The sequence below is a fragment of the Oreochromis niloticus genome, linkage group LG11, assembly GCF_001858045.2.
Source record: "Oreochromis niloticus isolate F11D_XX linkage group LG11, O_niloticus_UMD_NMBU, whole genome shotgun sequence".
Taxonomy (NCBI): domain Eukaryota; kingdom Metazoa; phylum Chordata; class Actinopteri; order Cichliformes; family Cichlidae; genus Oreochromis; species Oreochromis niloticus.
In genome coordinates, this window is record NC_031976.2 from 17,927,800 (window position 1) to 17,955,479 (window position 27,680).

A 27,680-nucleotide genomic window follows, 5' to 3' on the forward strand; every position below is an offset into this window, starting at 1 on the left:
TCCATCTACAAATACCAACACTTGTCACCTTCTTGCTGATTGTAGACCTTGTGCAGATCTTTTTTCCCTGATGTCCTTTGACAGCTCTGTGGTCTTGCCTGTGGTGGTGGAGAGGATGGAATTAAAGAAACTGATTCTGTGGACAGGTGTGCTTTTTGTGATTGATTGCTTGATTGAGTGATTGTAATCTATGTGCCATATGTGCGTGCAACCATTCGGTAGGAGCCAGATTTCTTCCTGGGTTTTAGGGGATCAAATACTTTTTTCACTCAATGATGTGCAGGAGGTCAGTTTTAAAGTTGTATGTAATGTGTGTGGGGTTTTTTTTTGTGTGTGTGTGTGTTGGGGGGGGGACTAGCATAGACTGTTTATGCCTTTGTAAGTAAGACAATTTAGGAATTCAGCAGGGAATCACATAATTGTTTCTCCCACTGTATACACTCTGCCCAAAAAAGAAATAAAGGAACACTTTTTCATCAGATTATAGCATCACATCGCTTCTGGGATATTGATTTGGTCTTGTTAGTGAGATTAAGAACAGGTGCACGAGATGGACAACAGTAACTAAACTTCATGAGGGTAGCCTGAGGGCCCAATGTACTCTAGGAGAGGGGGGATCCCTCAGGACACCATCCATCATCTCATCAGCAGGATGCCCCAACATTGTCATGCATGAACACACGTATGTGGTTGATGTACAAATTACTGAGTACCATTTTGAGTTGCTGCAATTCCACTTTACACTGGGGTGTCTTTGAATTTAGCCCTCTGTAGGTTGATACGTTCATTTACCTAAAACAATCTGGCATTCTTTTGCTCCTAACACATTAACCAGTCGACTTCACAAAGTTATCTTTAGGCTTCTCGGTTCTCCTCTCAGAAAGTTAATGAACTTGACTGGTATTCTGAGTACTGCATTTTATAAATCGTTCTTGTGTGCTGATATTGTATTATACTTTAATTTATCCACACATAATATATTGTAATAGTGTTTGGAGTGCTGTGTCTTCATAAAATTTTATTAATTCAAAAGACATTTTTGCAGATAATGAATTTTTCAAATAGACTTTCCTCGTTTTGTAAAATACTAAATCTTGACAATATTTAATGTGAATAAATATTGCATATCTCTTTTTATGTATAAGTATGTATATTTAATTGGTGATTTACTAGTTGTTTTCCAACATTTTTTTATGTCTTTTTCAGATGTACATACTTACTAAACAAGACACAGTGGTGATTTTTATTTACCCTTATGCAGAAAGCAAAATACACTTAAATATTGAGGACCTTCTTATTGGAACAAACTATCACCAGCTCTTCAGTTCACAGCATTTTATTCTTTTAAAAAACATTTAAAAACCATGTTTATTTCTAAAAGCGCATGATGTGTATATTTATTATATTTGTAAATTATTGTATGTAACTTGTCTGTTCCTGCTGCTAACCTGTTAATGTTATTGGGGAGGTGGTTGTTCTTATTCTTAAACTATACATTATTATTGTTGTTGATTCTATTTGTGTGCACATAAAACGAAACAGAAAAACAAAAAAAAATATACACCATGATTTTTTTCCAACTGAGATTTGATGGTAGCAGTGCATATGCATGTGCGGTGTGTTCGGATACAGTGTAGCTTTTAGGTTGTGCTGCATAAGTAATCCATTATTCATATACCGTGTGTAGCCATGCATTTATATTCACTAAACTCTGTTTCTTTCTTCGGGGAAATATTTTATGTTATAAATACCCTAAAATAAATGCTACCTTGACTTGTTACAAGCAACAAAATAAAAAAAAATAAATAAAAAAATCCATGTTTGTTTTTTGTTTTTTAAATCCTAGCAGCTGTTTCTAATTTGAACAGCTCAAACTAATTTTAGCACTCTGTCTCCATCTTTGGGGCAGTTGTGTTAATGCGCTCTGAAAATCATGGCACTTTCATAGGTAACCCCTGACACTTATAAACATGGCTGCCATGAAGAAAGTACTACTTGCTGTTGCTGTTGCTACCTTTGCAGCTTTCAGTGGACAGAGGTTCCTTAAACTGAAGTAAATTCTGTTCCGACAAGAAAATCTGACGTCATATGTCGCAGTAAATTTGGGGATTACTAGCACAGATTGTAAATGTTCACAGCTGTTGTTTGCTACAGCACGTTGAAGTGTGGCCAGTGTTTTCATGGAAAGACTTAACAAATGTATCCTTAGACTTCTCGAGAAGACTTCAAACTGTAGTACTGATTTCTACTGCTTCTTTGTAATGTCTCTGTAAACTTCTTTCGCAGGGAAATCATGCTTGCTTCCAGAGAGATTCCAGTGAAACACCTCAGCTGTCATTATTTGCAGAATATTGGTAGGTAATCTTTGTATGCATGCTGATATCTTCGTTTAATTGTAGGAAACTGCGTTTAACATGTGGCATTAGCTGAAGGGTCTGAAGTTCACACAACTGTCTGTAGAGCATGTGTCACCAAGGCATGACATAAGACTCTGCTCTCTGTAAGAACTGAGAAGGGGAAAAATAGTTGTTTGTTTGTTTGTACAGAATATGGGGCAGAGGATATCACAATACTGAAAGATGGACTGGCCTTCATGAGTACGGTATGTTATTAATTTCATGATAACTGCAGAACTTTGAAAATTACATAGAGTGGTTTTAAAAAAAAAATATTTGGTGACGGTCATTTCAATCTCAACCTGAAGCTTAATTATGGGTCACTGCTTTGAATGAGAGATTAGCTGACTTTACATGGGCAACTGTTTATGTGATTACCGCTTGAGCAAAGCCCCACATTTAGAAAAGTCTCTAACGTGTAGTGTTTATTGCTCAGGGGTTGAAGTTTCCTGGATTACATTCATTTTCTGATGAACCAGGGAAAATGTATGTTTTGGATCTGCTGCACCCGAGGCCCACTCCAGTGGAGCTGCAAATCAGCGGAGAACTGGACCTCACCTCGTTCAACCCACATGGCATTAGTGCATACACTGATGAAGCAGGTGACGTACAGACCAGATACAGGATGGATGAAATAATCGCATCAAATCTGTTATTATTTATAATAGCAGAAATGTATTCAGGTGTTTTGGGGTTGTTGTTGTTGTTGTTTTTTTTCTTTCTCTTTCATTGTACCCTTATGGACACATGCATCGGTTTTAGTGCTGTCAGCGTTAATCTCCTTAAAATGTTGTTAACGCCATAGCCGCATTAACGCAGCAAATCTCCATTAGCGAGTTAACGCGGAACACGTCTGAAGCTCCTCTAGCATTGTCTTGGCTGTAGTCTTTGGTTCTTCATGCTGAAGTTTCACCGTAGCCATAGGCTTAGGACTTTTTGTACCTTCATCCAGGTTTTCTCCAAGGACTTGCCCCTTGTAAGCAATCATCTTCCCTCAGTTTTGACCATTGTCCCTGTCGTTGCTTCTAAACAACGCCTCCTATAGCAGGATACTGCTAGCATTCTTCGCTGGTATTAGATCGGTGGTGTTCACCGTAGTGTCTAGTATAAGTTTTTGATTCATCTGGCAAGTGATTATGTGTTGCGAGTCGATCTGCTTTATGAAACATCCTATTGTGTGGACCAGTCTTTTCTGGAGTGTTGTCTAAAATAAACAGAATACTTTGGCATCTCACACTGCTGATACAAAGGTTAAAGCTGAGTGACAGTGAAGTGCATAAGGAAATTTGGGAGCTCATGTTTTCAGCTATATTATTAATAAATTTAATGATGGAAAAATGATCAGTATTTTTGTTGCCTTTATTTGTTCTACTTGATAACAGGTTTTGGACAAATAAAATTAGAGGAGGCAGTTACATTACAGTGTACTTGACACATATCTGAGATTTTCCTGTATGTGCCAAAAACATCTGTGTAGTAAAAGTGAGTTTTGTGAGGCTTTGATATTTTGTCTGCAACAGAAGCATAAGTTCCTGTTAGGTCAGGCTATAAAAAGTAAATTGCCCCTCACTGCTTTAGGGAAAGAAAGAAGGTGGCAATTTACTATGAGTCTGTAGCCTAAATTGATGTGTGTGTATGTGCGTGTCTGCGTTTTTTTTTTTTTTATTAAGCAAGAACAAGTTATTTTAGTTTTTGTTGATTTCCCCCGGGGTTATTTCTTCCTGAGCACAAACGTGACTGAAACACCAGAGAAACTTGCGTTTCCTCCACACAGCAGGGTTGACAAGACTTTTCTTCTTCTCTGCAGATGACTCTGTGTACGTGTTTGTGGTCAATCACCCTCATCACAACAGCCAAGTAGAGATCTTTCGTTATGTTGAGGAAGACACACTCGTGCACCTAAAAACCATCACCCACCCCTTACTCCACAGGTATGGACTGTATGAGAAACCTTTTGATGCCTTATTTATATGGGTGGATGTGGCTCACCCCATCATCTCCAGCCTGTGTGCCAAACGTCCTTGGGCATGATACTAACCCCAAGCTGCTCTCCGATGCATCCATCAGAGCATGAATGTATGCAAATGTTGGACAGAAAGCATTTATTAGAAAAAGTATAGGAAAAAAAGTGCTTCTGTGACTGAGGCAAGCTTTATAAAATGCTTTGAGTGCTTGTTAGAGTAGAAAAGCATTATATAAGAACCAGTCCACATTTTACATTTAACAAAAAGTCCGCATCCATTTATTTATTTTTTTTCATGTTTTTTAGTGTGAATGACATTGTTGCAGTCGGAGTGGAGAGCTTCTACGCCACAAATGACCGCTACTTTCACAGTGACGCACTTCTGCTTGTTGCTGTCTTTTTGGACTTAACCTGGTGTGACGTGGTGTTCTACAGTCCACACGAAGTGAGGATGGTGGCCGATGGTCTGCGGTCCCCAAACGGGATAAACCTATCTCCTGACAAAAGGTTATTCTCAGTTTGTTACATCAATCACTGATCATATGTGTTGATTTATTGAGTTAAATATCTGTTTTACTTCAGACAGAAATGGAACAGAAATAACAGAATACATTGTAAACAAAGTGAAGACATCGAATTGTCATCAACGTCTCTATATAAAACTCAATGTAGATGCTTGAAAAGGAGTAGGATGAGATTTACAGTTTTTTGTTGTAACATGATTTTTAACTTTTTTTTTTTTTTTTTTTTAACACAGGTATATATACGTTTCAGATATTATGGATCATGACATAGATGTTTTTGAAAGGCAAGAAGGGGAACAATTGAGGTACATCAAGGTAATAGTGTTTTTATTTCTTCTAAAGTCACAAAAACCAAAAAAAAAAAAAAACAACAACCCAAAACTCTCATATCTGCGTGCTAAATATGAAGCCAAGCCCAGCCTAGTGTTGCAGTTTTTACCCCTCAGCCGTGAGAGGTTGAGGGGGTATTGTCATCACCCCGTCCTGTGGGCGGAGTAGATGCCCAAGTGGAGAACGAGGTGACGTACGCTACCTTAAGTGAATCTAGTAAAAACGAGTTTGAATCTCAGTGACTTCGAGGTCAAAGATTAACTTTACTGTAGCCTAGAATTTTCAAATTTATACCATAGGTACATCTGCTAGTAGGCTGAGGGGTATCAGTGACAGCTGCCTGTACATTTTTCATAATACTGTAGCTTCATATTTAACATGTAGAAATTAAAGTGGTACTAATCTTTATTTTCCTGAATAAGAAAGCAGTTCTGTTGCAAGAAAAAAAAGGTTGGATTGTTGCTTTAACTTCATACACAAGGACAGAGTAATCAGGTTTCATTTACAGTATATGATGCTTTCAGTCTGTAGCTGTTGGATCACTTTGTGACAACATCGAGGTGGACCATAAGACAGGTGACGTATGGCTGGGCTGTCACCCAAATGCCATGAAGTTGTCAAGCTACGATCCTGAAGATCCACCCGGCTCTGAGGTTAGTTAGTTAGTTTTAAAAAACAAAGAAACAGAAACAACATTGGAGTTATATTTTATGAATGTGTCCTTCAGGTGCTCCGGATCAAGAATATTCACTCAGAGAAGCCAGTGGTGAGCCTGGAGTATGCGGATGATGGCCATGTCCTTATGGGCTCCAGTGTAGCAGCTCCTTATGAGGGAAAGTTGCTTATTGGCTCAGTTTTCCACAAAGCCTTATACTGTCTTCTAAAATAATGCCGTTGATCACTGTTGCTTAATGATAGAAATGTTGTAAAGGGATGAAAAAAAAAATAAAATAAAAAGACATATTCTTTGCCATTTATAAAAAAATAAAATCGTGCAAAATAGTGACCTTGTAAGACAGGAAACCATTCGACAGTGCAGCTTTTGTTCCTGTGGATGTCATATGCAGTGTCATTTCCACATTTTGTTCTCTCGGTACATTAAAGCAGCATACGCCTTTGGACAATTCTTTTACCCTTTCTCAATATTTTCCAACAACAACTCTTCTTCAGCCACCTTGGAAATCCTAAACCTAGTCTCCCCGCCATCAGGATGCTCTACAGTTTCCTCTTCTTCTATTTTGGCAGGTCCACTGAGGGCGATATCATGATCTTCTGAATCAGCAGCACAGCTGTCCTTTTTCTGTTCCTCGTCAGTTTTCACACATGGTTCAGGGTCCCCCGTGCTTTCTTGCAATAACGGAAGCTTCTCGTCTTCTGTGTCATTGTCCCCCTCGGCCTTTACGTTGAGGAACACTTCGCTGATACTGATCATACGTCTGCGCCTTGGAGAGTGCTCCAAGTTGTGGATAGAGGTGCCGAGGAGGTCACTGCAGCTCTTTGAGCGATTCATTTTGTCTGCTGGCACTGGTTTGCGTTTTGTCATTCCAATTTCTTTTATGACAGTATTGTAGTCTTCCTCCTTTTCAGATAAGAAGCCAAAGATGTCAATAACGTTGGGCTTTACATTTTCATGTGGCTTGTCCTCTAAAGACTCTAGCTCCTCATGATAGAAGTTTCTGTGCCTGCGTTTTTGCCATTTTTTCTTTAGTACTTTGGAAGCGTCAACTACCATGTGGACGTTCCAGCTGAAGAACAGGGACAGCCAAGCTAGGCCCATGTAAATCCATAATTCTTTACATACTATGTAGAGGCGGTGGTAATCTATGTCTGGATTTACACCTAAAATGAGAGTTATGGGCTGGAATTACTTGGATATCCTCAATTCAGAAATGCAAATTGTGCCAAATGTAAAAACCTACCTGCCACATAATCTCCAAAGCCGACTGTTGTGAGTGTGATGAAGGAGAAGTAGAAACCTTCCAAGTAGGTCCATTCTTCCATGGACATGAAAACAAACGGCGGAATCACCAGATGCACCAACAGCCCCCATAGAAGGAACAAGGCTATACAGGTATACTGGACTTTTTTCTGACAAAATGGAGGGGAAAAAAATTAATATTATTTGACATTAAAACTTCAGAATTTCAGACAAACACTAATTGTTAGTCAGACCTTACCACTGATATGCCTTTGTCTATCATCACCCCGGACAGACGCTTGGCCCGGTCTCCAAAGAATGAACCCAGCTCACTTATCCATACCAGACACAGAGGGATCCCACACAGACCATAAAGGATGCAGAAAATACGTCCACCTTTTGTCCTGGGGGCAATATTACCATAACCTGTAGATACAAGGAGAAAATATTCAATCACAGCAGTCCATGATGTGATAAATATTTTAGGAAGATTTTCTTCTTCTCTTCTGTTTATCCCTATCAGGGTCATGGGGAGGGCTGAAGGCCATCCCAGCTACCATAGGGCAAGAGGCAGGGTACACCCAGGACACATTGCCAGTCTGTTGCAGGGCTAGCAAAGAGAAAAACAACCATAAACCCAACAATCAAGCAACCCTCTATGAGCAAGCACTTGGCAACAGTGGAAAGGAAAAACTCCCTTTTAACAGGAAGAAACCTTCAGCAGAACCAGGCTCAGGGAGGGGCAGCCACCTGCCGTGAGCGGTTGGGGGTGAAGGGAGGAAAACGGGACAAAAGAAACACTGTGGAAGAGAACCACAGATCAATAACAGCTAATGATTAAATCCAGGGTGGTGTATAAACACATAGTGAGTTAAAAAAAAAAAAAAAAAAAAAAAAGGTTAATGAAGGAAAAAAAACAACTCAGTGTATCATGGGATGCCTCGAGCAGCCAAGCCCTGTTGCTGCATAGCTAAGGGAGTATTCATGGTCACCTGATCCAGCCTTAATGATAAGCTTAAAAGAAAAAAAACTTTCCTTTTTGATAAAGTGTAATCTTAAATGTAGGAAAAGCAGGGAGGCTGTCTGTCTCTCTGCTGCTTTATATATGGAAAACAAAGTCACAGAAGAATCTTGAACTAAAGAACAATGAGGATTAGGATTCACCGTCTCAGTTATGCTCTGGTTTCTCTTTATAACGTTCTTTGTTGGACATTTTGCAGGTAAACTCCAGTCCACAAACATTTCAGATCCAAATCACGATAATTTCCCAACTTTTGGGGCAAAGCATTTTCTGTTCTGAAACAGCCACAGCATCAGAGTACCCATAGCTTTATGCCTGTAGTAATTGTTGGGAAGTTTATAATGTGTCTTATAAACAAACAATCACAATTAGGCCCAGAGAAATGCTTTAGTGATGAGGCATCGTGTTACATGAATATCATCCCAGCCTATCCCAGCTTCGAATATGAGAGGCGGGGTACACCCTGAACACATCGCCTGCCTGTGGCAGGGCCAGACATGTTGTTAAAGCAAGTCGATTGGGCGTTGCTGTGTCAACCCTTTTGCCAAAAAATGGCAGCAACCAGAAGAAGAAGTGTGTGCTATTACATTAACATGACGTGTGTTAACTGCTGAGTCTTTCATACCTATAGTGGTGACAATGGAGGCAGCGAAGATGGCAGAACTCCCCCAGTCCCACGGACTGCGATCCTTGTCCCCGGTGATCGCCACGCCTTGCCCGGCAGCATCTGATACTACCTTTAGAAAGTTGACACAATCAATCAGTCCCAGAAAAAAACCATAATTCTAATACTTCTGCTACTACTTTACTTATTTATTTGTAGCCGAATAACTAGAAATATTTACAACTCCTTATTCTTCTCAAAGTCTTAACTCAAGGCTCAGGCTACCGACGGGCACGCCTTGTGCCAGCCTTCAAGTTTTTGTTCAGTGCTTGATGTTGCATGCCTGCTCCACACCCAGCGCACACATCAGTGTTTTGTTTGAAGTTTCACAACTTTTCTGTGCTGTTAAATAAGAGGATTTTCACTTCCCCCCCTCCCCTCCGAGAAAGTTTAGCTTGATAGTTACTCTTTACACGTTTGTATTTCTGTTCAAAATCAAGAAAAACTGGCTTGACACATCCGGCCATGTGGAGGCAACGACATTTTCCTTTCCTCTGACTAATGTCCACGCTGGTATGTATGATAAGCAATACAGTATGTAACGAAATGAAGCCTCTGCAAACAAAACGACTTGTTACCTTTACATAGAGATGGGTTCATACCTTCAGTATCTCAGTCAGATTCTCTTTAGTCAAGTTAAATCTCTTCAGAATGTCCTCCTTTTCTTTAACATACAGGTCTCTGGCTGATTTCCAGTTTTCTTCTTCAAAAATTTGGAATATTGCGCCTCCAATCGACAGATAAAATATTATACACGAAGTTAAAAGCGGACCTTTATCAGCCATATTAAAGTCATAACTTCAGTCCGAGCACGCCGACTAGCTCACATTCCCGCAGAGGGCAGTCCTAATCCTACCTGGCCTCTTCCTGGTTAACATAATGGGTTCACAGCTGGGATGGAATTAAACCCAGACCAAATAAAAACAAAACATATACATGTAAAAATATATGTATGTGTCTTCTAATTAGATCAAGTTTAGAAAGTCTTAAAAAAAAAACAACTTTAAAAAAAAAATAACAATCGGTTCTGAGTTACTTCTGTTTATAACAAGAAGCACTACGAGAGTACACACCTCCGCCAAGCCCGCTTACTCTATGGGCAGGATCAACTTTTAAGGGAATAGTACTGTTTTTTTCTTCTTGTTGTATGCATTCATTTTGTTTTCTCTGTTCTTTTTAACGCACTTAAATGTACTTGACATAATTTTGAGTGTAATAAGTTTTTTATGCGGATATAGTACATGTGCATAGTGCATCTGATTGTAGTAATTTTTTTTAGATGTTTAGTAAATATCAAATGAAAAAGGTTTTTGATCACAAATTTATTAGGGGTTGGTCATAATCAGTTCATGTGATATTATAGGTTACGTTCTGTATAATGATAATACACACCACATTTATAAGAATCATGGCTTCTAAGCTGTTAGGCTTTCCTAAAAAATCGTGTTTATTTTTGTTCCTTTGTCTTTATTTTTTGACCAATAGATCTTTAAGTTGATCTTGTAGAACTTGCTGAGTTTACGTAAAATTTTAATGGATTGTTAAAGTGACCTCTCTCTTCACCACTACAAGGTTTTTCTTTCTTTAAAAAAAAAAATAAATCAGAATTCATTCAAAATATATCGAGCTATCGTGTTGACAGATTGAACGACACGCACGCAGATGTTACCAAAATTATAACCTTCTTGTGGGGGAAGTAATAGCTAAAGTGGAGAACTAAAACACAATATTATCTATCCACTTGCGCTTTAATGAAACCGTTCAGCAGGGGGCAACATGACTCAAATAACGCCGATTCCACAGTGTTGCTACGCATGCGTGCTCAGGGAAACGGTCGCTCTTATCTTGTGCAGGAGTTAAATGTTTCCTATAATCACACTGGGCGGATCCTGGCTGCTTTGTGTGATAATAAGGGTTGAAAATATTTGCATTTGAAAACCAAACAGAAGTTCAAGTTTCCTTAAATTTATAGATTACAAAAATCGAATCTCAATTCAAACTTCTTCTTTTTTAATGTTTAAAGTCGTTTGAAGTGAATGTTCCACTCCACATCACTGGAGTAAATCTATAAGGCCGGATATGTTATAATATCCTGCTGGGACAGAGCCAGCATAGGCCTCTGGGCTTTAGGTAACGCGGAGACAGATGCTCCAGCTGCATCAGCTGTTTGATCGAGGTCTGTTGCACCTTTTGGGATTTCACTCTGCATTTTAAAGAAGACATCCCAGGTCATCAAAGGGCGCTGTCTACATTTGTGAGGGCTGATTTAGTACTCTGTGCATTCACTTACTCTGGGGGACCAATGCAAACCCATGGCAGGCCGTGACAAGAGGGAGCCATTTATTTATTTATTTGTGTATTTTTTAGAGGACACACAATAACAGATGAGATCAGAGGTACAAATCATGCAGTAACACAACTTTTATTAACTCGTGATACATATACAGAAACACGTCTCAGTAAATATAATAGTTCCTTGGTGACTGTAGCATTACCTTCACTCTGACACATGCATGCACAACAGCGCCTCTGTGTGGAGTCAGCTGTAAAATAAAAACAAAACACACACACAGACACAAATAGCTCTAATGACTTATGATATCACATTGAAAGTTTCCAATAGTTTTATAGTAGAAGCTGTTCAGGTACCATAAAGCTGTCATATAGGTGGCAGAGCAGCCCCATCTACCCAGAGTCAGTCCCCTCAGCTGTGCCGCTGCAGGGACACACTCACCTGTAAAGACAGCCTCAAACAAAAATGTCTTTGCGTGTGTGAGAAAAAAGCACCATCTTTGCTTTATAGACTGTGTGAGAACCAAATAAGAAACCCATGAGGATTTTAAGAAAAGCTCCCACCTCTGATCTCCACCCATCACCAGTACTTAGTGCTTCGTCATTGTGGCTGCGTCACCGCCTCCCTGTGGAAACCCCATCGATACTTTCCAACTAGTCCTGAAGGTAAACACCGGAATTATGGCAGCAAGCTGAAGGTGGAGAAGCGGCACAGAGGAGACTGCTACGTGTTCAGGTATGACCCGCAGTCTCAGACACCGCTCATGTTTAGGCTGCACACCTTTTTTTCCTCCTGCCAGAGCTTTTCGCGGCGTGTTTTCTTCACGGCGGTGGTTCGTGAAGAGTTCTCTGCAACGCATTTAGAAGGATTATGCGAGGTCAGGAGTATTTGTGGTATGGAAAACAAAAAGAGAAGTAGAATTGCTGACCTACTGCAGTAATATGACTTCATAACAAGAAAGAAAAATGCCCACAAATGAATGCAGAGGTGTGTCGTTAGGCTGCTCCCAGTACATCAAAGCTCCTGGGCCCTAAATACTTTAAATACTTAGCATAATAGGAAGAATGCAGGTAGCAGCAGTGGTGTAGTAACTGTGTAAAAACTCAACCTCTGTTTGTTAATGTGGAGAAAAAAGAAAATAGAAGCCGAGAAAGAAAACATTTGGTCATGTTATTACTTTGGGCGGACAGCTGATAAGAGTCACCTATAACCAGGCCATTCCCCTTCCTTTCATGTGCTTCAAATGATGCTAGCACTGCATGCTACTCCTTAACAGGCAGTACCATTTATTAGTATCATGTATAACATTATTGTCCACCTCAGCTTTTAACTAAATCTGTACTGTTTAAACATATAAGTGTGTTTCTTTACTGATGCACTTGTCACCCCCTCTCCCTCTTTCTGTCTTGACCTGGTCACTCCATCTGCGACTGCGCATGCATTATGAAATGACCTTCTACGTGGATATAATGTGAGTATTATCCCATTTAATTTGAATGAAAGGCATTCGTGCTGTGCTTTGTGGGTGTTCTGCTGAAGCCTTACAATGATGTTTTTTTTACCCTGTTATGTGCACCAGTGAGTGTCTCCTAATGCACCTGAATGCAATTCATAGTTAATGCAGAGTGTTTGTATAATTAAATAGCTGCACAGATGCATTTCACTTATATTAAGGAAGCATTTCCCTAAAGTCATAGCTCATCAAGCTTTAGAGAGATGATTAAATATTCATTTATTCATTATTTCTATTTTAAACCATTCACTTTGGGCTCAGACTTCAGACTCTATCAGTATTTTTTTTTGGGGGGGGGGGGGGGGGGGGGGGGGGGGGGGGGGGGTACTGGAGATGTGTCCTGTCTGAAAATCATTTTCTGCTATTCTTTCTGTATTTGAGGGAAGAGTCAGCCCTGACACTTTCTTCCAATCTGGGAAAAATATAATTTGGGGGTTAAAAAAATGTTTTATAATTGAGAACATTGCTTTTGTTAAGGCTTTGATCTGAAAAGGCTATAGTGTACTTCCTGTCAAAAATTATGGCACATAGTTTTTGTTTTACTGCTGGTTACTCAAAGCCTAGTTAAATTTTGGGAGGAGTTGTTTAATGGTGTCACCCTGAGGTATCTGGACGCAAACAGGTCTTTATCTCTCATGAACACCCGCTCCCAGCATGCATTACACCTCTAGAATTGGCGGTGATCCTCTCTTACTCATCTGGCATAAATTGCGCTGAACTGAACTAGTGAGCTGATCTTCCGCCTCAGTGTGTTTTTTTGTTTTTGTTCTGTTTGTTACAAGACTCAAAATATGAATTATACATGGATAAAGCTGGATAATGGAAAGATGATTTTAGTGAAAGGTTTATGGCTTATGGTTTATGATACAAAGATGAGACTGTTTTTACCATCACACTGGCTACTGAAATTAAAAGCTTACATGCTGGTAGTTTACATGCAAAACTACATTGACGTCAACCACCAGGTGGCAGTGCAAACTAACCCAACACACCTTTGTACAGTAGCTTCAGCAGATCACATCTATTCTTAGTTGGCTGAGAACACATTTTTGCCACAATTTGTTCAATGTTCCATCAGCTATGAAAATCAGATGACATCCACACACGTATGTGTGCATGTTGCTTCCAATCTGACTTCCTCAACAGTATCTTTATTAGAATTTTCTCTCTTTTTTTCTCCTTATGAAAAAAAGCCTCATAAATAGTCCACATTGATTAGCAAAATAATATGATTGAAGCATTAAAAGCTCTTAATTAAAAGCATTTAGCTCTTGTTTTTATAGTTAAGATTAAAATGAACAAGTAAAATATATCAAAGTGAAAATTGCACCACAGAGGGGCAGAAGCTGTGAAGGAAAGAGTGCACACGGATGGAGCATCACTACAAAGTGGAGTGCAGAGCACAATAATCGTTTTATCTTCATTAATAATAAATTGATCATTTAAATTCACTCTCGTTCAGCTGTTTTCCTGCTCTGTACCTTGCATAGCGTAATTTATTGTCCTTAAAGTGCAAGAGAGTCAAATGTGCCCTAGTAGAATAAGAAGGGGCAAGTTGTCCGTGGGAAGGAAAGGGCAGAAGCATGCAACATTCCCGCTTCATAAATTCTTCATAACATAATGGTGCACAATTAATATTGATGTACTCTTACCATCTATCACGTTAGTGCTTTTGAGAGCTCAGTTTCTGAGCTAAAAAACAACAGAAAAAACCCCTGCAACTGTGCGTCTCTCAGATGCACTCAAACTTCACATTTGAAAGCATTTTTTTAAGCTGCACACATTGTTTTACATAAGATGTAAAGGAAAGGGTACAGGGCGTGTGTGTGTGTGTGTGTGTGTGTGTGTGTGTGTGTGTGTGTGTGTGTGTGATGCGTACCCAGATGCAATAGCGAAAGTCAAAGAGAGATGAACTGGGTGGAAGTGGTATGGGGGGGTGTTACGTAATCACAGAGCGATAGTGCCAGAGAGGGATAAAGATGTTCCAAACAAACATAACCCCCATGCACTCAGCTGGAGTGATGCATGGCTCCGTTATATGTGCGTGTTCGCTTGTGCTTTTGAACAAATGTAGAAGAGCGGCAGGGGAAACAGAATGTTTGCGTCAGTGTTTTGGGTGTGTCTACTGTGTGAGTGCATGGGAGTGGGCCGTCTCAGGGTCTGCGGTTCCAGGCTGTCACTGTCTCAAGAGACTGGGTCTGCCAGTGCTCTGCACCTCTTCTTCTTCTCCTCCCCTTTGTAGTCTGTCTCTCCTCCCTCTCCTGGGTCCAGCTCAACACCTGCTCCTTGCAGTAGGCCTAGGGCTGGGCAGGGGTTCCTAAGCAACTGGAAGCAATGCAAGTTGTTCATATGGTTTTTGTTTGCCTGCCTTGCTCGTCTTCCTCTGTTTTGTCTTCAGTAGCTACACAAAACTTACATCCTGCCTGTGCACAACCCAGATTCCTGTTAATGTGTTATGTCAAAGTAAATGTTTAACAAATGCCAGTCGGTGTGCTGTTATGGTGTCCTCGCCTTGCCTTGCGATCAAAGTCTAAAGAAAAAAAAAGCACACAGACGCACACAGACTGTTACTGGCGTGGAGAGATACTTTCTTCACTTTCATCATTCGCCCCAACGGTAAGAGCTTCAGACTTTACGGCAACCCGGTATTATTTTAGTTGGAATCACAGGATATCCTTTTTTTACCGGTAAGATATTTTATCTTCTTCGACATAGAGCATATAATAGTGCAAGACATGACATGACACTGATAACGCCCGCCACATGAACTTGCCTGTGTAGGACAAAGGTGATGGCGCCTCAGCCCCGTGTGGTTCTGAGAATAATGAGCCCCCTTCTGCCTATGAGCCGTATGTCGCTAATGGGGTCAAGCAGATGGGTGGGGGAACCGTCATGGGGTCCATAAAGACAGCTTGTGTGTATGTGCGTGCCCAAAAAACAAGACCCATATGTGTGTGAGCTTGTTTTTGAATTTTGAGATGTAGATCGACGGGTGGGTGTGTCTGGGATTGTAGTTTTCAGCTGGGCAGAGTTTTGAACCGTTCCTCTTTCACGTCTGCAGTCTTGAGACCCTTACCTATGTTGTCTTGGTGCCTGCCTCCTCCTTGCACCGTACTAATGATTGCTCTCTTTAACTGATCCACACCACGCATGCACTTGGGGTCAATACAGTAAAGTGAATCAAAATATGGGTTTTTGCTTGGCAAACCCACATAGCCTTACTAAATCTTATTCATGAGCAGTTTCTCAAAGCATCTTAAATGTTTTAGGCGTCATGTTTATGCACCATTTTTATATTAAATCAGAATTTCTCTGGAGCTGGCCTGTGTTATCCTCATCAGCCTTATAGGAAAGTTGTGTGCATCTCCTCCGCCTTGGCATGGGTTTGTAAGCCACGCTGGTTGGTGCTCATTCGCTCAGCTGAAGTCCAAGCCTCGGCGTGAGACTCCACCCCTTTACGAGCATCGGACACCTTCAAGCACAACAAAGCATGTGTCGCTCAGCAGCATTGTTTCTAGTGTGAACGCGCGGAATATCGCATTTTTTTTCTGTCCGTCTTTGCGCCATCCAGTCTCCTCCTTGATGCTGATCCCGGAGTAGGTAAGCCGCATTTCAGGCTCGCATGCGCCGGGGCTGTGGAGATGAGTTGGTGTGTGTTTGTTTTGTTGCACATTCGGCGCCATTTTCGTGCACAGATTGTTTAAATACCCCGGCATGTAGGTCCGACACAGCCCGTAACTGTCTCAGGGACGGAGGGGGAAAAAGTTACATTTTAGATCATTTTAAACGTAATTGATCATTTATTATTATTATTAACGCGTAATTAATGAATTTATTCCGCTTGAGGATTGTTTAGTTTAAAACAAACAAACAAATAAAACATCTTTAGAAACGAACAGTAGTGTGGAGGCAGGGTGTGTTGTTGTTTAGTGTAAAATAAATAAAAAAATAAAAATGGACATGCAGGTGATCGCTCTGCTAAAAGAGGGCGCATTTGGACATTTCAGGAAAACTCACTTTGCAATTTTCCCTCTTTTTTTTCCCCTCTTTTTTTTATTATAGTAATCCTGATATATTATGATTGAAAAAATGTGATAAATGCTCATGGATTATAACAAAAGAAAAAGCATGTTTTCTATAAAACTGTGTTTTTATTAGTTTATTTTATTTTATTTATTTTTTGTTGTCTGACAGGTACATAAAGAGCTTTAAAAGTATTGATTGTGATGCCCGAGAATGGCTGCCCTATTTAGGTCTCTTAACTCATATGTGAAATGTGTGTTATTGCTGATGATGCTCTTGTGTCTGTCTTCTCTGTTCAGATGTTCAGTTGTTGTTTGTTTGTTTATTTTTAATTGGTGCTGCTCTGTTTTGGATTTCATATTTTCTGCTTGCTTTTACCCCGTGAGGAGTGTATTAGGGGTTAAAAAATATCCATCTTTACCACAGGGCTTCGTGTTCCTGTGTCTGTCTTGTTCCTGCCTGCGTACTTCGGAGCAACTCATCCAATAAGCCTCATCTCCATTGATAATACTGCTGAATATATATAGTCAGATAATCTTTTATGAAGCGCTGCAGATGTGACGTAGGGCGGATGAGGGAGAGTGTAGGGGGCTGAACTAATGCAGCAGAACTGGCAAGTGCTCGCATGAGCAGCGGAGGTAAACACGGAGGTTAAAAATAACAGATAAGACCGAGGTGCTCGGGGTCTCCTGCACTGCTGAATCAGCAGTCTTCTGGACACAGAGCTGCTGAAGTGATACCCAAGGATGTTTTTGGTCTTTCTGTGTGAGAGTGAGGTCATCCAGGTCCCAGAAGAGCTTGCTGATGTTAATCCTCTTTTGGGAGTTATGATGCATTCGAGCAGTTAGACTACTACTGTGTTGTATGAGCATTACCAAACAGGGAACAGACTCCGCATCCCTTATAGCCATTTGCTCTTTCCTTCATCAGTTAGTGCAGTGATTATGATTATCAAACATCAAGGAAAAAGTAAATGTAACATAACCTTTTCACAAATAATTCTAGGATCAAATTAGACATTTTTTTCACTTAATGACAGAAAACTGAGTAATAGCACAAAGCTGATTCTGAATCTTATAACGTGTCTGTATTTCTGTGTCTCTGCAACATGGAAAGAAGCTTTCGTTCAAAATGTACAGAAATATTATTACTTTAATCGGCTGAGGTAAAGTTGGAAATGGATTCGAAATTGCTTTCAGGGCAACCGCACTAAATCAATCACGGTACCTCATTGTTTTCCCATGTCGGTTCATGTTACAGCATCACACTCACAGACACCATCTGTATGTATTGATTGGTGTGGCACTGAGTTTAGGATAGGTTTACACTGATAGCCAGACTGAAATAACCATTGTAAACCAACACCGTTTGTTCGACCGTCCTCCGGTTCACACAAGAGGTTGGGTCCAGAATCCGTGATTGCTACATTTCATTTGTTGTAGTCAGTCTATGCTGCCTGTCCATAATCTTCGAAGTACACAGTAGAATTTTACATCCTGTGATCCCTTAAGAAAAGTGTTTATGAACACTGTGAAGACTAAATATGGATATAAATCCCTGCCCGTGCGCTTGTATTCACATTGTTGCTAGGCAGGCTTCTATGTTAACCGCACACGAATAGGTTAGCGAGGCACGTGTTGGCGTGTATGTTGTCATGTGTGCCTCTGTTTGCAAGGAGAGGTTAATGGGAGCCACCATGTGGCCGGGGGGGCTGATATCTTGGTCTTCAGTTCATTTCTGTTGATTTTCAGCCAGGTAGGCGGGGCTCCACATAAAACCATGAATCAGCACAGCGGATCACCACTGTGCTTCTGCCAGCTTTTCTTTTTCCTCGCGCACGCACGCGCACGCGCGCGCACACACACACACACACACACACACACACACACACACACACACACACACACATACAGATGCATGTAGGATGAGGAGCACAGAGCTGGCGAATCAGGGTGGAGGGCGACAGTGAGAGAGAGAGATCCTGTGGGCAGGTAGATGGAGATAATCTCACTTGGTCACTTGGGGGCTGATTAACTCTAAACTCCTTCTAATTCCTTAAGCCTACTGTCAGTGCCCAGGAAACATGCTTTCGTTGTCTTCTAGTATTTATACGTCGTTGCAGTTATTTTGGGAGCCGCGCTTATTTTAAGTCAGCGGTCAGTGCTGATAACGAAGGAGCAGTGCACTCATTCAGATTAAATCCATTTTGAAAAACTGGGCTCTAAGTGGAATTGAGTGTACAGTTGCGATGGTGCACACATGTATACACATGTGTTGTGAACAGGAATAGATATGAGGTCGTCTGTAAAGGCCAACTAATGAGTCCCTGCTTCTTGCGCACACGTTGCTATTTATATACTTTACCTCCTCCTCCTCCTGCGTCTCTGCAAGCTCGTCTTCATTCAGCCCTCTGCTTTTATTTTATTACACATGCACACAGCGGTGCTGCTGCAGCGTCACTGGTAAACAGTGTGACGGTTTTAGTAGCGAGACAAATATATTTTCAAAGTGTGAGAATGATAAATAGAGTTTTTATCGTGTGGCTGGGTTAGCATCGGTTCAAGCAGTTATTCTAATAACTAATAACTAAGCATATGTCATTTTTCTTGTAAGTCAGGTTCACTCAATCATATCATCTAATTTCAGATTTTTAAATAACCTTCAGATGAATTAAAAGCATAATAAACTCTAAATCACATCCTCTTTTGACTCCAGTTCTGTGTTCGCACCTGATCCAGCAGCTCACTTATGCTGGAGGGTGGCCTACTTCATCTATAATTTAGCTCATTAGAGACACTAATTATATGGTATTGAGGGCAGTTTTATCCCCCTCGGCGCAGCAACATTTCATCCATCTGTAAGAGGAGGTGATATTAGTCACGTTACTAGAAATTAACTGTGAGTTGAGATCCTGTGGCGTGACGGTCGCCGTCTCAATTGGTCAGGATGCGGGTCGGGCCTGCTCAGCTGGGTGACAGCAGAGATGTTAGATAGGCAACACAAAATGGAGGAGGCAGCAGACACAAGCTCAGCTGGTCCATTAGGAGCATGTCTGCTTTCTGACAATCAGAATTGAGATGACAGAGCACTAAAAGACCCAAAGGAGACTGTGAGCATTGATGCATACCACTCTCTGTGTGTGTATGTGCATATGTGTGTGTGGTGACCTAGGGAATAGGCCTACGGGTGGGGTGGGGTGGGGGGTCTTATGGGGGGAAGGGTAGGCAGGATTAGTTATAGTGTTCAGCCCAGTTATTGGTCACTGGACACAAACAATGGGAGGGCTAAAGAGGATTTGGTCTCGTGTGTACCCCCCTCCTCCTCTCCCGCTGTCCTGTAGTGCCAGTGGGAAGTGCACGGTATAGAGGTCCAGGCTGCACCCAACGGGGGCGGCCCCATGCATCTGGAAGATTGGCCCGTCTGCCCGTCTAGCGTTTTCCCATCCCCCACCCCTCCCCCAGCCCACGGTGGGACTTGAACTACATATGGACGAGACAAAAACACAGCCACATTCGTCACCAGTCAGACGAGACCTAGATTGGGGGAGCGTGCACGTCGGCACAGTCGAAATTAGGAGCTGAGCTGCGATGCGAGTGGCTGTAACTTGCTTAAGCGAGGTGTTGTGCCATTGCATAATACCTGCAGTTTATTTTAGTCCCTGTGTGATTTAATCAGCTGGTTAGAAGTTTCTAAATATACCAGATCTGTCCTCACACTGCCACAGCCGAGGATCAAAGTTGTGTTCATTAAAGGGCCCACGTACTGGGACTGCGAGTCACATCATTTTGATTGTAATAACATGGGCAGGTATGCTCGCTCTGTTACATACTGACAGAAGTCAGCCTCACCTCAACCGAGTGAGGTTGAAAAGTGCAAGAGGTAAAATGAGATGGACGTCAAACCACGAAGAAATATTTTTTAAAATCTCGATTTGTTAAATTAGTTGAAATTGTGTGAGTAATCAGGTGGCTTATTTACTCATTACTAGCAGACATATACAATAACAATACTGTGCAGAGCAAAATGTGACTGAAATAAGAGTAGAGCTAATTTATTAACCTGCAATTTTAGACATTAAGAATGACTTTAAAAAAAACTCTTTATAAGCAGTTTATTGGTTTATTTATCTCTTTATTGTCATATCGTTCTAGTGTCTTAGATGACCTAAGCATGAGGGGCGTGTGTGATTTGAAGAGCCAGGCATGCCCAATGTAGACAGTGCTAATAGGCAAATCCGGAGCAGAATGCCTCCTTTGTGTCAGTGAGCTTTAATGAGCCTGTTGTGAGAACTCTGTGCAGACAGAGAAACACTCTGCAACAAGGAGGGCCATTGTGCGATGAAATGATGTTTGTGCATGTGTAAATATGTGCGTGTGTTTGAGTCACAGCGCAGTCTGTAGGTGGCAGTTGGCTCCATGTTTCCTGGAATATTAATACGGCACTCTTAAAGAGTAGGCAGCTAACGATACACTGAAGCAACAATGAAAATTACAGTGAAAAATTGCTTATTGTTAATTAAGAGTGTAAGCCAAAATGAAGAATATTTAAGAGAAAATAAGCAGGAACGGGTAGAAATAATCCTGTTGGTGTCATAAAATAAAACATTATCTGTTCCGCTGGCAATCTGAGCCGAGGGAGGTGACTGAAAGACAGATTAGATAGAGCTTAAAACAGGAAATAATCCACAGATTTTGGTAAGTTTTTTGTAGCTGATGTGATAGTTGCTGTCTTGATTAAAAAGTCACTAGTTTTACCTGTAAAGTGTCAAAAAATGTTTTAAAAATGTCCTAAAGTTGATTTAAAAAAAAAAACTTTCCAAAACTGCGTATGTATAAATGAAGTGTTAAGTTAACCTGGTTTGTTGGAGACCGCCAATGCTGTGACCTTTCTTCGTCTCTGACTCCCTTCTGTTTCACCTTCGCAGTGGCTACCATGACAACAGAGGCAACTGCTGTGACTGAGGCAGACACTGAGGGCAAGCAGAAGACCAGTGGCGCTGAGCCCGAACCCGAGCCAGAGAACAAGCAGAAGACAGAGGCGGCGACATCTGACCCAGAGGGGGAGCAGTCGAGCAAAAAGGCCCAGGAACAGGTCACTGAGCCTGGGCCTGCCGAAGCAGCGACCTCCCCTGAGGAGGAGCAGCTAAAGCCTCGTACCAGGACCTCTGCTGGCAAAGGCCTTTCTCGTCTCTTCTCTTCATTCCTCAAACGCCGATCGCAGTGCTCAGAGGAAGAGGTGTTTGAGGCGGAAAAAGCCAAAGACGAAAAGGCAGACAAAGAGGAAAAAGTAGATAAGAAAGAAGAGGAGACGGTGGAAGAAGGGAAAAATCAAGACGAGGAGGCCAAAGCAGAGGAGGAAAAACCAGAGGTGAAAGAAGTGAAAAAGAAAGACGACAAAGCAGAACCTAAAGAAGAGAAAAAGAAGGTGGAAGAAAAAGTAGAGAAGAAAGGTAGCAAAAAGAAAAAGAAAGAGGCCAAGAAAAAAGCAGAAGAAAAGGATGAAGAGAAAGTGAAAAAGGAGGAGACAAAAAAGGAGGAGACAAAAAAGACAGAGACAAAAAAGGAGGAGGAAAAGTTGATGAAAAAAGAGGAGCAAAACGAGGAAGGGACGACACAGCAGACTGTAGAAAAGGAGGAAAAGAAAGTGGAGAAAAAGGAAGAGGAAAAGAAGGAAACTGCTGAGGTCAAAGGCAAGGGGGCAGACGCTGGAAAGAAGGAGGAAGAAAAGGTTGACAAGAAGGTGGCAAAGAAAAAAGAAAAAGAGGAGAAGTTAAAGAAGAGAGAGGAGGAGAAAGCAAAAAGGAAAGCAGAGGAAGAAGAGAGGGTAAAAAAGAGGGAAGAGGAAAAAGCAAAGAAGAAAGAAGAAGAAAAAGCCAGAGAAGCCGAGAGAGCAAAGAAGAAAGAGGAGGAAAAAGCTAAGAAGAAGGAAGAGGAGAAAACAAAAGAGGAAAAAGCAAAAAAGAAAGAAGAGGAAAAACCAAAAGAGGAGTTGAAGACAAAAGAAGACGAAAAGGTGAAAGAAGAAGCAAAGAAGAAAGAGAAAGAAGGGGAGGAAGCAAAGCCGGAAGAAAAGGAGGAGAAGGAAGAGAACAAAGAGAAGAAAAAAGATAAGGGAAAGAGCAAAGGAAAGAAGGAAGAGAAGGAAGTGAAGGAAGTGAAAGGGCCAAGTGAGGAGCAGGTGAAAGCACCGATTGCTGCTCCTGAGCCCGAGCTTAAAACTGAGCCAGACATTGAACAGGCTGCTGATCAGCACTCTATAAGCAGCACAGAGGCGCAGGTGAGTCCTAACAATCTCACATTTAGAGTACTTGTTCTAAGATTCGCTGTGATTAAGATGAACATAGAACCAGTAGGCAGTTGGCTTAAATTAGCATGATCACTGGAAATGTAAAGATATGGCAGCCTCACCTAAACAGACCTTCAAATCTTACCGCAATATACAAGCAATATATTTTGCTTGTATACTTCTACCAAAAACAAAGCCATCTCTAAAAACAGACAGTGGTTTTGTTTGGAGTAATGTGCAGTTCTATTTTTAAGCCGACTGCCGTGATTTCATGCTGTTTGCAATGTCCTTGTGATAACAAGACCCCAGGAAGCCTGACCTTGATGGAAAAGAGGTATTACAGACATTCAGAGGTGTTGGTAGAACCAGACAGATTCATCTAACTTATCTAACTGTATTTTATAAAACAAGGGCTAAAAAAAGAACATCACTGCAGACAAAGGTTATAAAAAAGCACTTCATGCTGCTGATTGGGTTTTGTAATGAATTTTTTATGTGGACAGCTTGCTCAGTGAGCATCACCGTGCTCACTTGGGCTTAAAGGCTGGTCTGAAACAAAGATGACCCATGCTGGTTTGAACTAACGCTTGTATCAACCGCTCGGGTTATTTGAGTACTACCTTAGTATGGTGCTCTTTATAATGTCTCCCACTTTCTTTTTTATCCTTGTGACATACTTTGGCAATTGTCTTGTTTTGACTCTTTTAGCCAGCCCAAGAGGAACACAAGGAAGAGGCTGTGATAAAAGAGCCTGAAGCAGTGGAAGAAGTGAAACAGGAGGACACGGAGAAAATAGTGGAAGAACCAGCAGAAAAGGAAGAGCCAGTCAAAGAAAAGGAAAAGGAAAAAGAGCAGGCAAAGAAAGAGAAGCCTGCAAAAGAAAAGACAGAAAAGAAGACTGAAGAGGTTAAAGGCTCCAAACGTCAGAAGACCATGCAGTGCAAAGTCACCCTGCTGGACGACGCTCAGTTTGAGTGTGAACTTGATGTAAGCGAATCTTCCCAAAATGCACCACTGTTGCATTTGCTTTTCTGTGATGATAAATATGGAAACTGAAGAGTGTCTCTCACCATGTATCCCATGTCTGCATTTCTCTTTCTTATTTAGAAACATGCTAAAGGCCAAGAACTTCTTACAAAGGTGTGTGACCATGTTAACCTCCTGGAGAAAGACTACTTTGGCCTGGCTCACTGGGAAACCCCAACCAGCAAGGTAGGATGGTTTTACCCTTCTGTAGTGTTAATTACTACGAGCATAACTGGATATTATGAATCACAAAAACAAAAAGTGAGCAAAAATTTTCTTGCATTTCTTCTGTTTTGCTCAGACATGGTTGGAACCCACCAAAGAGATACGGAAACAGGTTGCAGGTGCTGTCTATGAGTTTACATTCAACGTCAAGTTCTACCCTCCTGATCCAGCTCAGCTTACTGAAGACCTAACCAGGTGAGTGAGCATCAGGTTAAAGGAATGGATCAGCTTTTGCACTGCATTAGTTTAACCCAGAATAAATGTTCATAGATTCACTTCCTTAATCATTTCAAACCTTTTCCAGGTACTTTCTGTGTCTCCAGCTGAGGAAGGACATTATGCGTGGTGTTCTTCCCTGTTCCTTTGTCACACTGTCCCTGCTGGGCTCCTACACAGCCCAGTCAGAACTCGGAGAGTATGACCCCGAGCTCCATGGTACAGACTACGTTAAAGATTTGAACCTGGCCCCTGGACAGAGCAAAGAGCTGGAGGAAAAAGTGATGGATCTGCACCGCACATACAGGTCATTAAGGAGTTGTCTAGACATGCCCTTTTCACAGTGTTCATTTAAGCCCAGTGTGCATACATTGAAGGAACCTAATTCATTTTCAAAGCTGCTTGAAGATGATTGAGCCTCAAAAATGATTCTGACAGTAAAATGCGTCTTTGAATTAAACGTTATCTTGTGTGTATCCAGATCAATGAGTCCAGCCCAGGCAGACATGCTGTTTCTGGAAAATGCCAAGAAGCTCGCCATGTATGGAGTTGACTTGCACCAAGCAAAGGTATGTTTCTTTTAATTTTTTTAATTATTTTACTGGTTTGGATGAATGCTTTGCTTCTTAACATGTGGTGCAGTCTTTTTCATGGGAACATGTCACAAGTATGTGTGCATGTATTGATTTCCATTTAATTTTAAAATGTTCTTTTTACAATAGCATCATTGTATTGCAGCAGTAGCATCCATATTTAATTACAAAATTGATGTCATCCCCCTTTTGGAAAAAAAAAAGAGAGATTAATAACATCCTAAACTCCATGACCTCAAACAGCATTCCTGTTTCGTGAGAAAGTCTGCCCCCCGGTGACTGATTATTACAAGTGCAGGCTGGCGTTGTTTGGTGAGGGTTGTAAATGTTCCATGGTGTTTCTTGCATGCAGGATCTGGACGGTGTTGACATAATGCTGGGCGTTTGCTCCAGTGGTCTGATGGTTTACAAAGACAAGCTGAGGATCAACCGTTTCCCTTGGCCCAAAGTGCTCAAGATCTCATACAAACGGAGCAGCTTTTTTATCAAAATCAGGCCGTCAGAGGTAAATCTCACTTTACATAGTCTGTATGTTTGACCTGTATTGATTTTTGTATTGTTCTACACAGATCCAGTTTCCATAGATTTCCTCTGAACTAGTAGCAAGCTTAGCTTTGAAAATTGTAAAGAACTGATTTCTCTTAATAACCAATAGATTGTGTGTGGGGTTTACTCTAACCCCCTTAGACTTATTTATTATTTCTCAGCAGAAGTGGCTGTTATAAAAGTGTAATAGTACTGTTAGTTTATATTGCTATTGGTTTTCTTATACACATAAATGTAACTGTACGACTGAGCCAACTGATTGCAAGAATGATAAGATACATCCAGCTTTTCAGATGTCTTTCAGTTTCTTTCACTATTTAAAGAAAACTGTGTTTCACAATTGCAGAATAATGTCACTATGGATTCATTGAATTTGACTTTTGTTTCTTCGCTTTTAGCAAGAGCAGTATGAAAGCACCATTGGTTTCAAGCTGCCCAACTACAAAGCCTCAAAGAAGCTGTGGAAAGTTTGTGTTGAACATCATACCTTCTTCAGGTAACACTTTGACAACACTTTGATTCTGAGTGACACTTGGCTCCTCTCTATCCACTTGTTAATTTGCTAACTCCTCACTCCACCTTAAGCTCTGTATTGGCACCACAGCAGTTTTAACCACAGAAGAAAAGCTGAACATCCTTAAAGCTTTTGTCTCCTTAATGAGATAAATCCAAACATGTTGCTAATCTTTTTACATAACACTGATCCTTTTTTTAAAGAAGACAATGCAGGCTTTATAATTTTGAATCCATAGTGTTCATGTAATGGTCAAATTGATTAAATAATGTGTAGATTAAAATGTAATTATTATATCTCTTGCTCAGGGTTTCAACAGTGGAGCCGCCTTCTTCACGTCGCTTCCTCGTCCTGGGCTCTAAGTTCCGGTACAGCGGTCGTACTCAGGCCCAGACCCGCCACGCGAGCTCCATGATCGACCGCCCGGCACCTCGCTTCACACGATCTGCAAGCAAGAGGCTGTCTCGCAACCTAGATGGAGGTATGCGTGAGTGTAGGTTGTCACTTCTGTGTGTGTGTGTGTGTGTGTGTGTGCGTGTCCTGCAATAAACCACAGGTCCAATGAGGTGCCCTCTGACTTGTTTTGCCATAGAACCTGGAGATGAAACTCTCCAGTTTCTGGAGGTAGTCTCGGCATCAGCCAGGACTCAGGTTGATGATTGGTCACTGCTGATGGTATCTGACAGACCCCAGCCTTCTTCCGAATTCACAGGTACTTGGAAGTGTGTGAAGCGATGCCTTTTGGCATGCCTTCTACTCGCAGATTGCTTTGTAGGATCTAACAGTCTTTTTGCATCATTTTTCCATTCATCTTTGCTTCCATACCTGCAAAACTGTTGCTTTTCAGCACAGTAAGCTTGTCTGGAAAGTGACCTATTCTGATACATGAGACGGGACACATACGCTGTACTTTCCCCGGTGTGACTCCAGAGTATTGTTGGCTACTGAAATCTGATAGAAATTAAACAAATTTCCTCACAAATGTAACTCTGAACAGGTATTTCCAGTCTTGAGGCTCTTGTTCCTCTTTTTTTTCATTTCATAACTTTGCACTTAACGTGTGTTGCACAACCGCTTTCATTTGCTTATAGCGCGTGCCTTTATGCTTGAACTTTTGACTGACTGACCTCCCTCATCACTGCCCCAGTGCCCATCATTGTAATGGGTTCCATCTGGAGCCTGTTTGTGTTTCAAAGTGCAAAAGGCATCTTTCATTCGTCTTTATACTAACTTCGCTTTACTGGACTCACAGAAGTCTGGCACAAAAGCTTGAAATCTTGCTTGCTTGAAGCGCTGTGCAGGATTCACAGCCGGTCGTCATCTCTGCAGCAAAACCATTACATAACTGGCATCACCTCGTCATGTCTTCACAGCCGGAAGGGAGTTTGAGCAGAATTTCACTCAGTCCTGGGAGGAGGAGGAGGGGCGTACTGTTGGCACGGAGACTGGGACTGCTGGTCCTCAAACCATTATCCAGACAGTCAGTCAGCCGTGGCAGGATCTGGCGAGCGATGACGATCACCAGCAGAGGAGAACGGAAGATGAATGGTCTATTCTTCTGGATCATCAGCCTCATATTCCATTTATCTCACCCTTTGATTTTGTTGAAGAGCCAGGTATCTACCTTTAT

At 41.3% G+C, this 27,680-nt stretch overlaps 3 protein-coding genes and 1 long non-coding RNA gene across 21 annotated transcripts in view; 2 read left to right on the top strand and 2 right to left on the bottom strand.

Moving 5' to 3' along the window:
- The first annotated feature begins 13 nt into the window (after positions 1-13).
- Positions 14-6,236, top strand: LOC100710697 (serum paraoxonase/arylesterase 2). Of its 6 annotated transcripts, none has more exons than XM_005472485.4 (9): positions 14-146; positions 2,287-2,354; positions 2,547-2,602; positions 2,833-2,998; positions 4,204-4,327; positions 4,666-4,866; positions 5,117-5,198; positions 5,738-5,866; positions 5,941-6,236. In XM_005472485.4, exons 2-9 carry the CDS (start codon positions 2,294-2,296, stop codon positions 6,100-6,102), a joined length of 981 nt encoding a protein of 326 aa, XP_005472542.1. In that variant the 5' UTR covers positions 14-146; positions 2,287-2,293; the 3' UTR covers positions 6,103-6,236. The 6 variants fall into 6 exon arrangements, with proteins under 6 accessions (XP_005472542.1, XP_005472539.1, XP_005472541.1 ...); XM_005472482.4 differs by lacking the exon at positions 14-146 and adding an exon at positions 164-286; XM_005472484.4 differs by lacking the exon at positions 14-146 and adding an exon at positions 1,859-1,948.
- On the bottom strand, positions 6,003-9,883 carry LOC100702571 (potassium channel subfamily K member 5). Its single transcript, XM_003454421.5, has 5 exons — positions 9,419-9,883; positions 8,778-8,889; positions 7,391-7,557; positions 7,133-7,301; positions 6,003-7,052 (listed from the first exon to the last, which is right to left on the bottom strand). Exons 1-5 carry the CDS (start codon positions 9,599-9,601, stop codon positions 6,343-6,345), a joined length of 1,341 nt encoding a protein of 446 aa, XP_003454469.1. The 5' UTR covers positions 9,602-9,883; the 3' UTR covers positions 6,003-6,342.
- A 1,336-nt stretch (positions 9,884-11,219) lies between these two features.
- Positions 11,220-11,844, bottom strand: LOC106098925 (uncharacterized). Its single transcript, XR_001225244.3, has 2 exons — positions 11,466-11,844; positions 11,220-11,359 (listed from the first exon to the last, which is right to left on the bottom strand). It is a non-coding gene; the product is annotated as an uncharacterized LOC106098925 (long non-coding RNA).
- Positions 11,845-11,855: 11 nt separating this feature from the next.
- Positions 11,856-27,680, top strand: part of LOC100702839 (uncharacterized) — a 31,508-nt gene continuing 15,683 nt past the window's right edge. For 8 of the 13 annotated variants that reach the window (XM_019364383.1, XM_013277011.2, XM_013277012.2 and 5 more), the window contains exons 1-12: positions 12,663-12,687; positions 21,570-22,921; positions 23,639-23,917; positions 24,038-24,142; positions 24,258-24,376; positions 24,486-24,704; positions 24,879-24,966; positions 25,343-25,495; positions 25,935-26,032; positions 26,359-26,531; positions 26,643-26,762; positions 27,424-27,666. In XM_019364383.1, the coding sequence (XP_019219928.1) occupies positions 12,678-12,687; positions 21,570-22,921; positions 23,639-23,917; positions 24,038-24,142; positions 24,258-24,376; positions 24,486-24,704; positions 24,879-24,966; positions 25,343-25,495; positions 25,935-26,032; positions 26,359-26,531; positions 26,643-26,762; positions 27,424-27,666 (2,959 nt within the window). In that variant the 5' untranslated portion in view covers positions 12,663-12,677. Of the gene's footprint in view, positions 12,581-12,662; positions 12,688-12,972; positions 15,310-16,067; positions 16,223-21,569; positions 22,922-23,638; positions 23,918-24,037; positions 24,143-24,257; positions 24,377-24,485; positions 24,705-24,878; positions 24,967-25,342; positions 25,496-25,934; positions 26,033-26,358; positions 26,532-26,642; positions 26,763-27,423; positions 27,667-27,680 lie in introns of those variants that run through there. The other 5 variants (XM_019364386.2, XM_019364385.2, XM_005472486.4 and 2 more) reach the window with 5 other exon arrangements.

Coding starts and splice junctions, on each gene's coding strand:
- LOC100702571 (XM_003454421.5), bottom strand. CDS start 9,601: ATGGCTGATAAAGGTCCGCTTTTAACTTCGTGTATAATATTTTATCTG. Junction 8,890..9,418: donor ATCTGACTGAGATACTGAAG/GTATGAACCCAT, acceptor AACTTTCTAAAG/GTAGTATCAGATGCTGCCGG. Junction 7,302..7,390: donor TAGACAAAGGCATATCAGTG/GTAAGGTCTGAC, acceptor CCATTTTGTCAG/AAAAAAGTCCAGTATACCTG.
- LOC100710697 (XM_003454365.5), top strand. CDS start 1,971: ATGGCTGCCATGAAGAAAGTACTACTTGCTGTTGCTGTTGCTACCTTT. Junction 2,355..2,546: donor TCATTATTTGCAGAATATTG/GTAGGTAATCTT, acceptor TTGTTTGTACAG/AATATGGGGCAGAGGATATC. Junction 4,328..4,665: donor ACCCACCCCTTACTCCACAG/GTATGGACTGTA, acceptor CATGTTTTTTAG/TGTGAATGACATTGTTGCAG.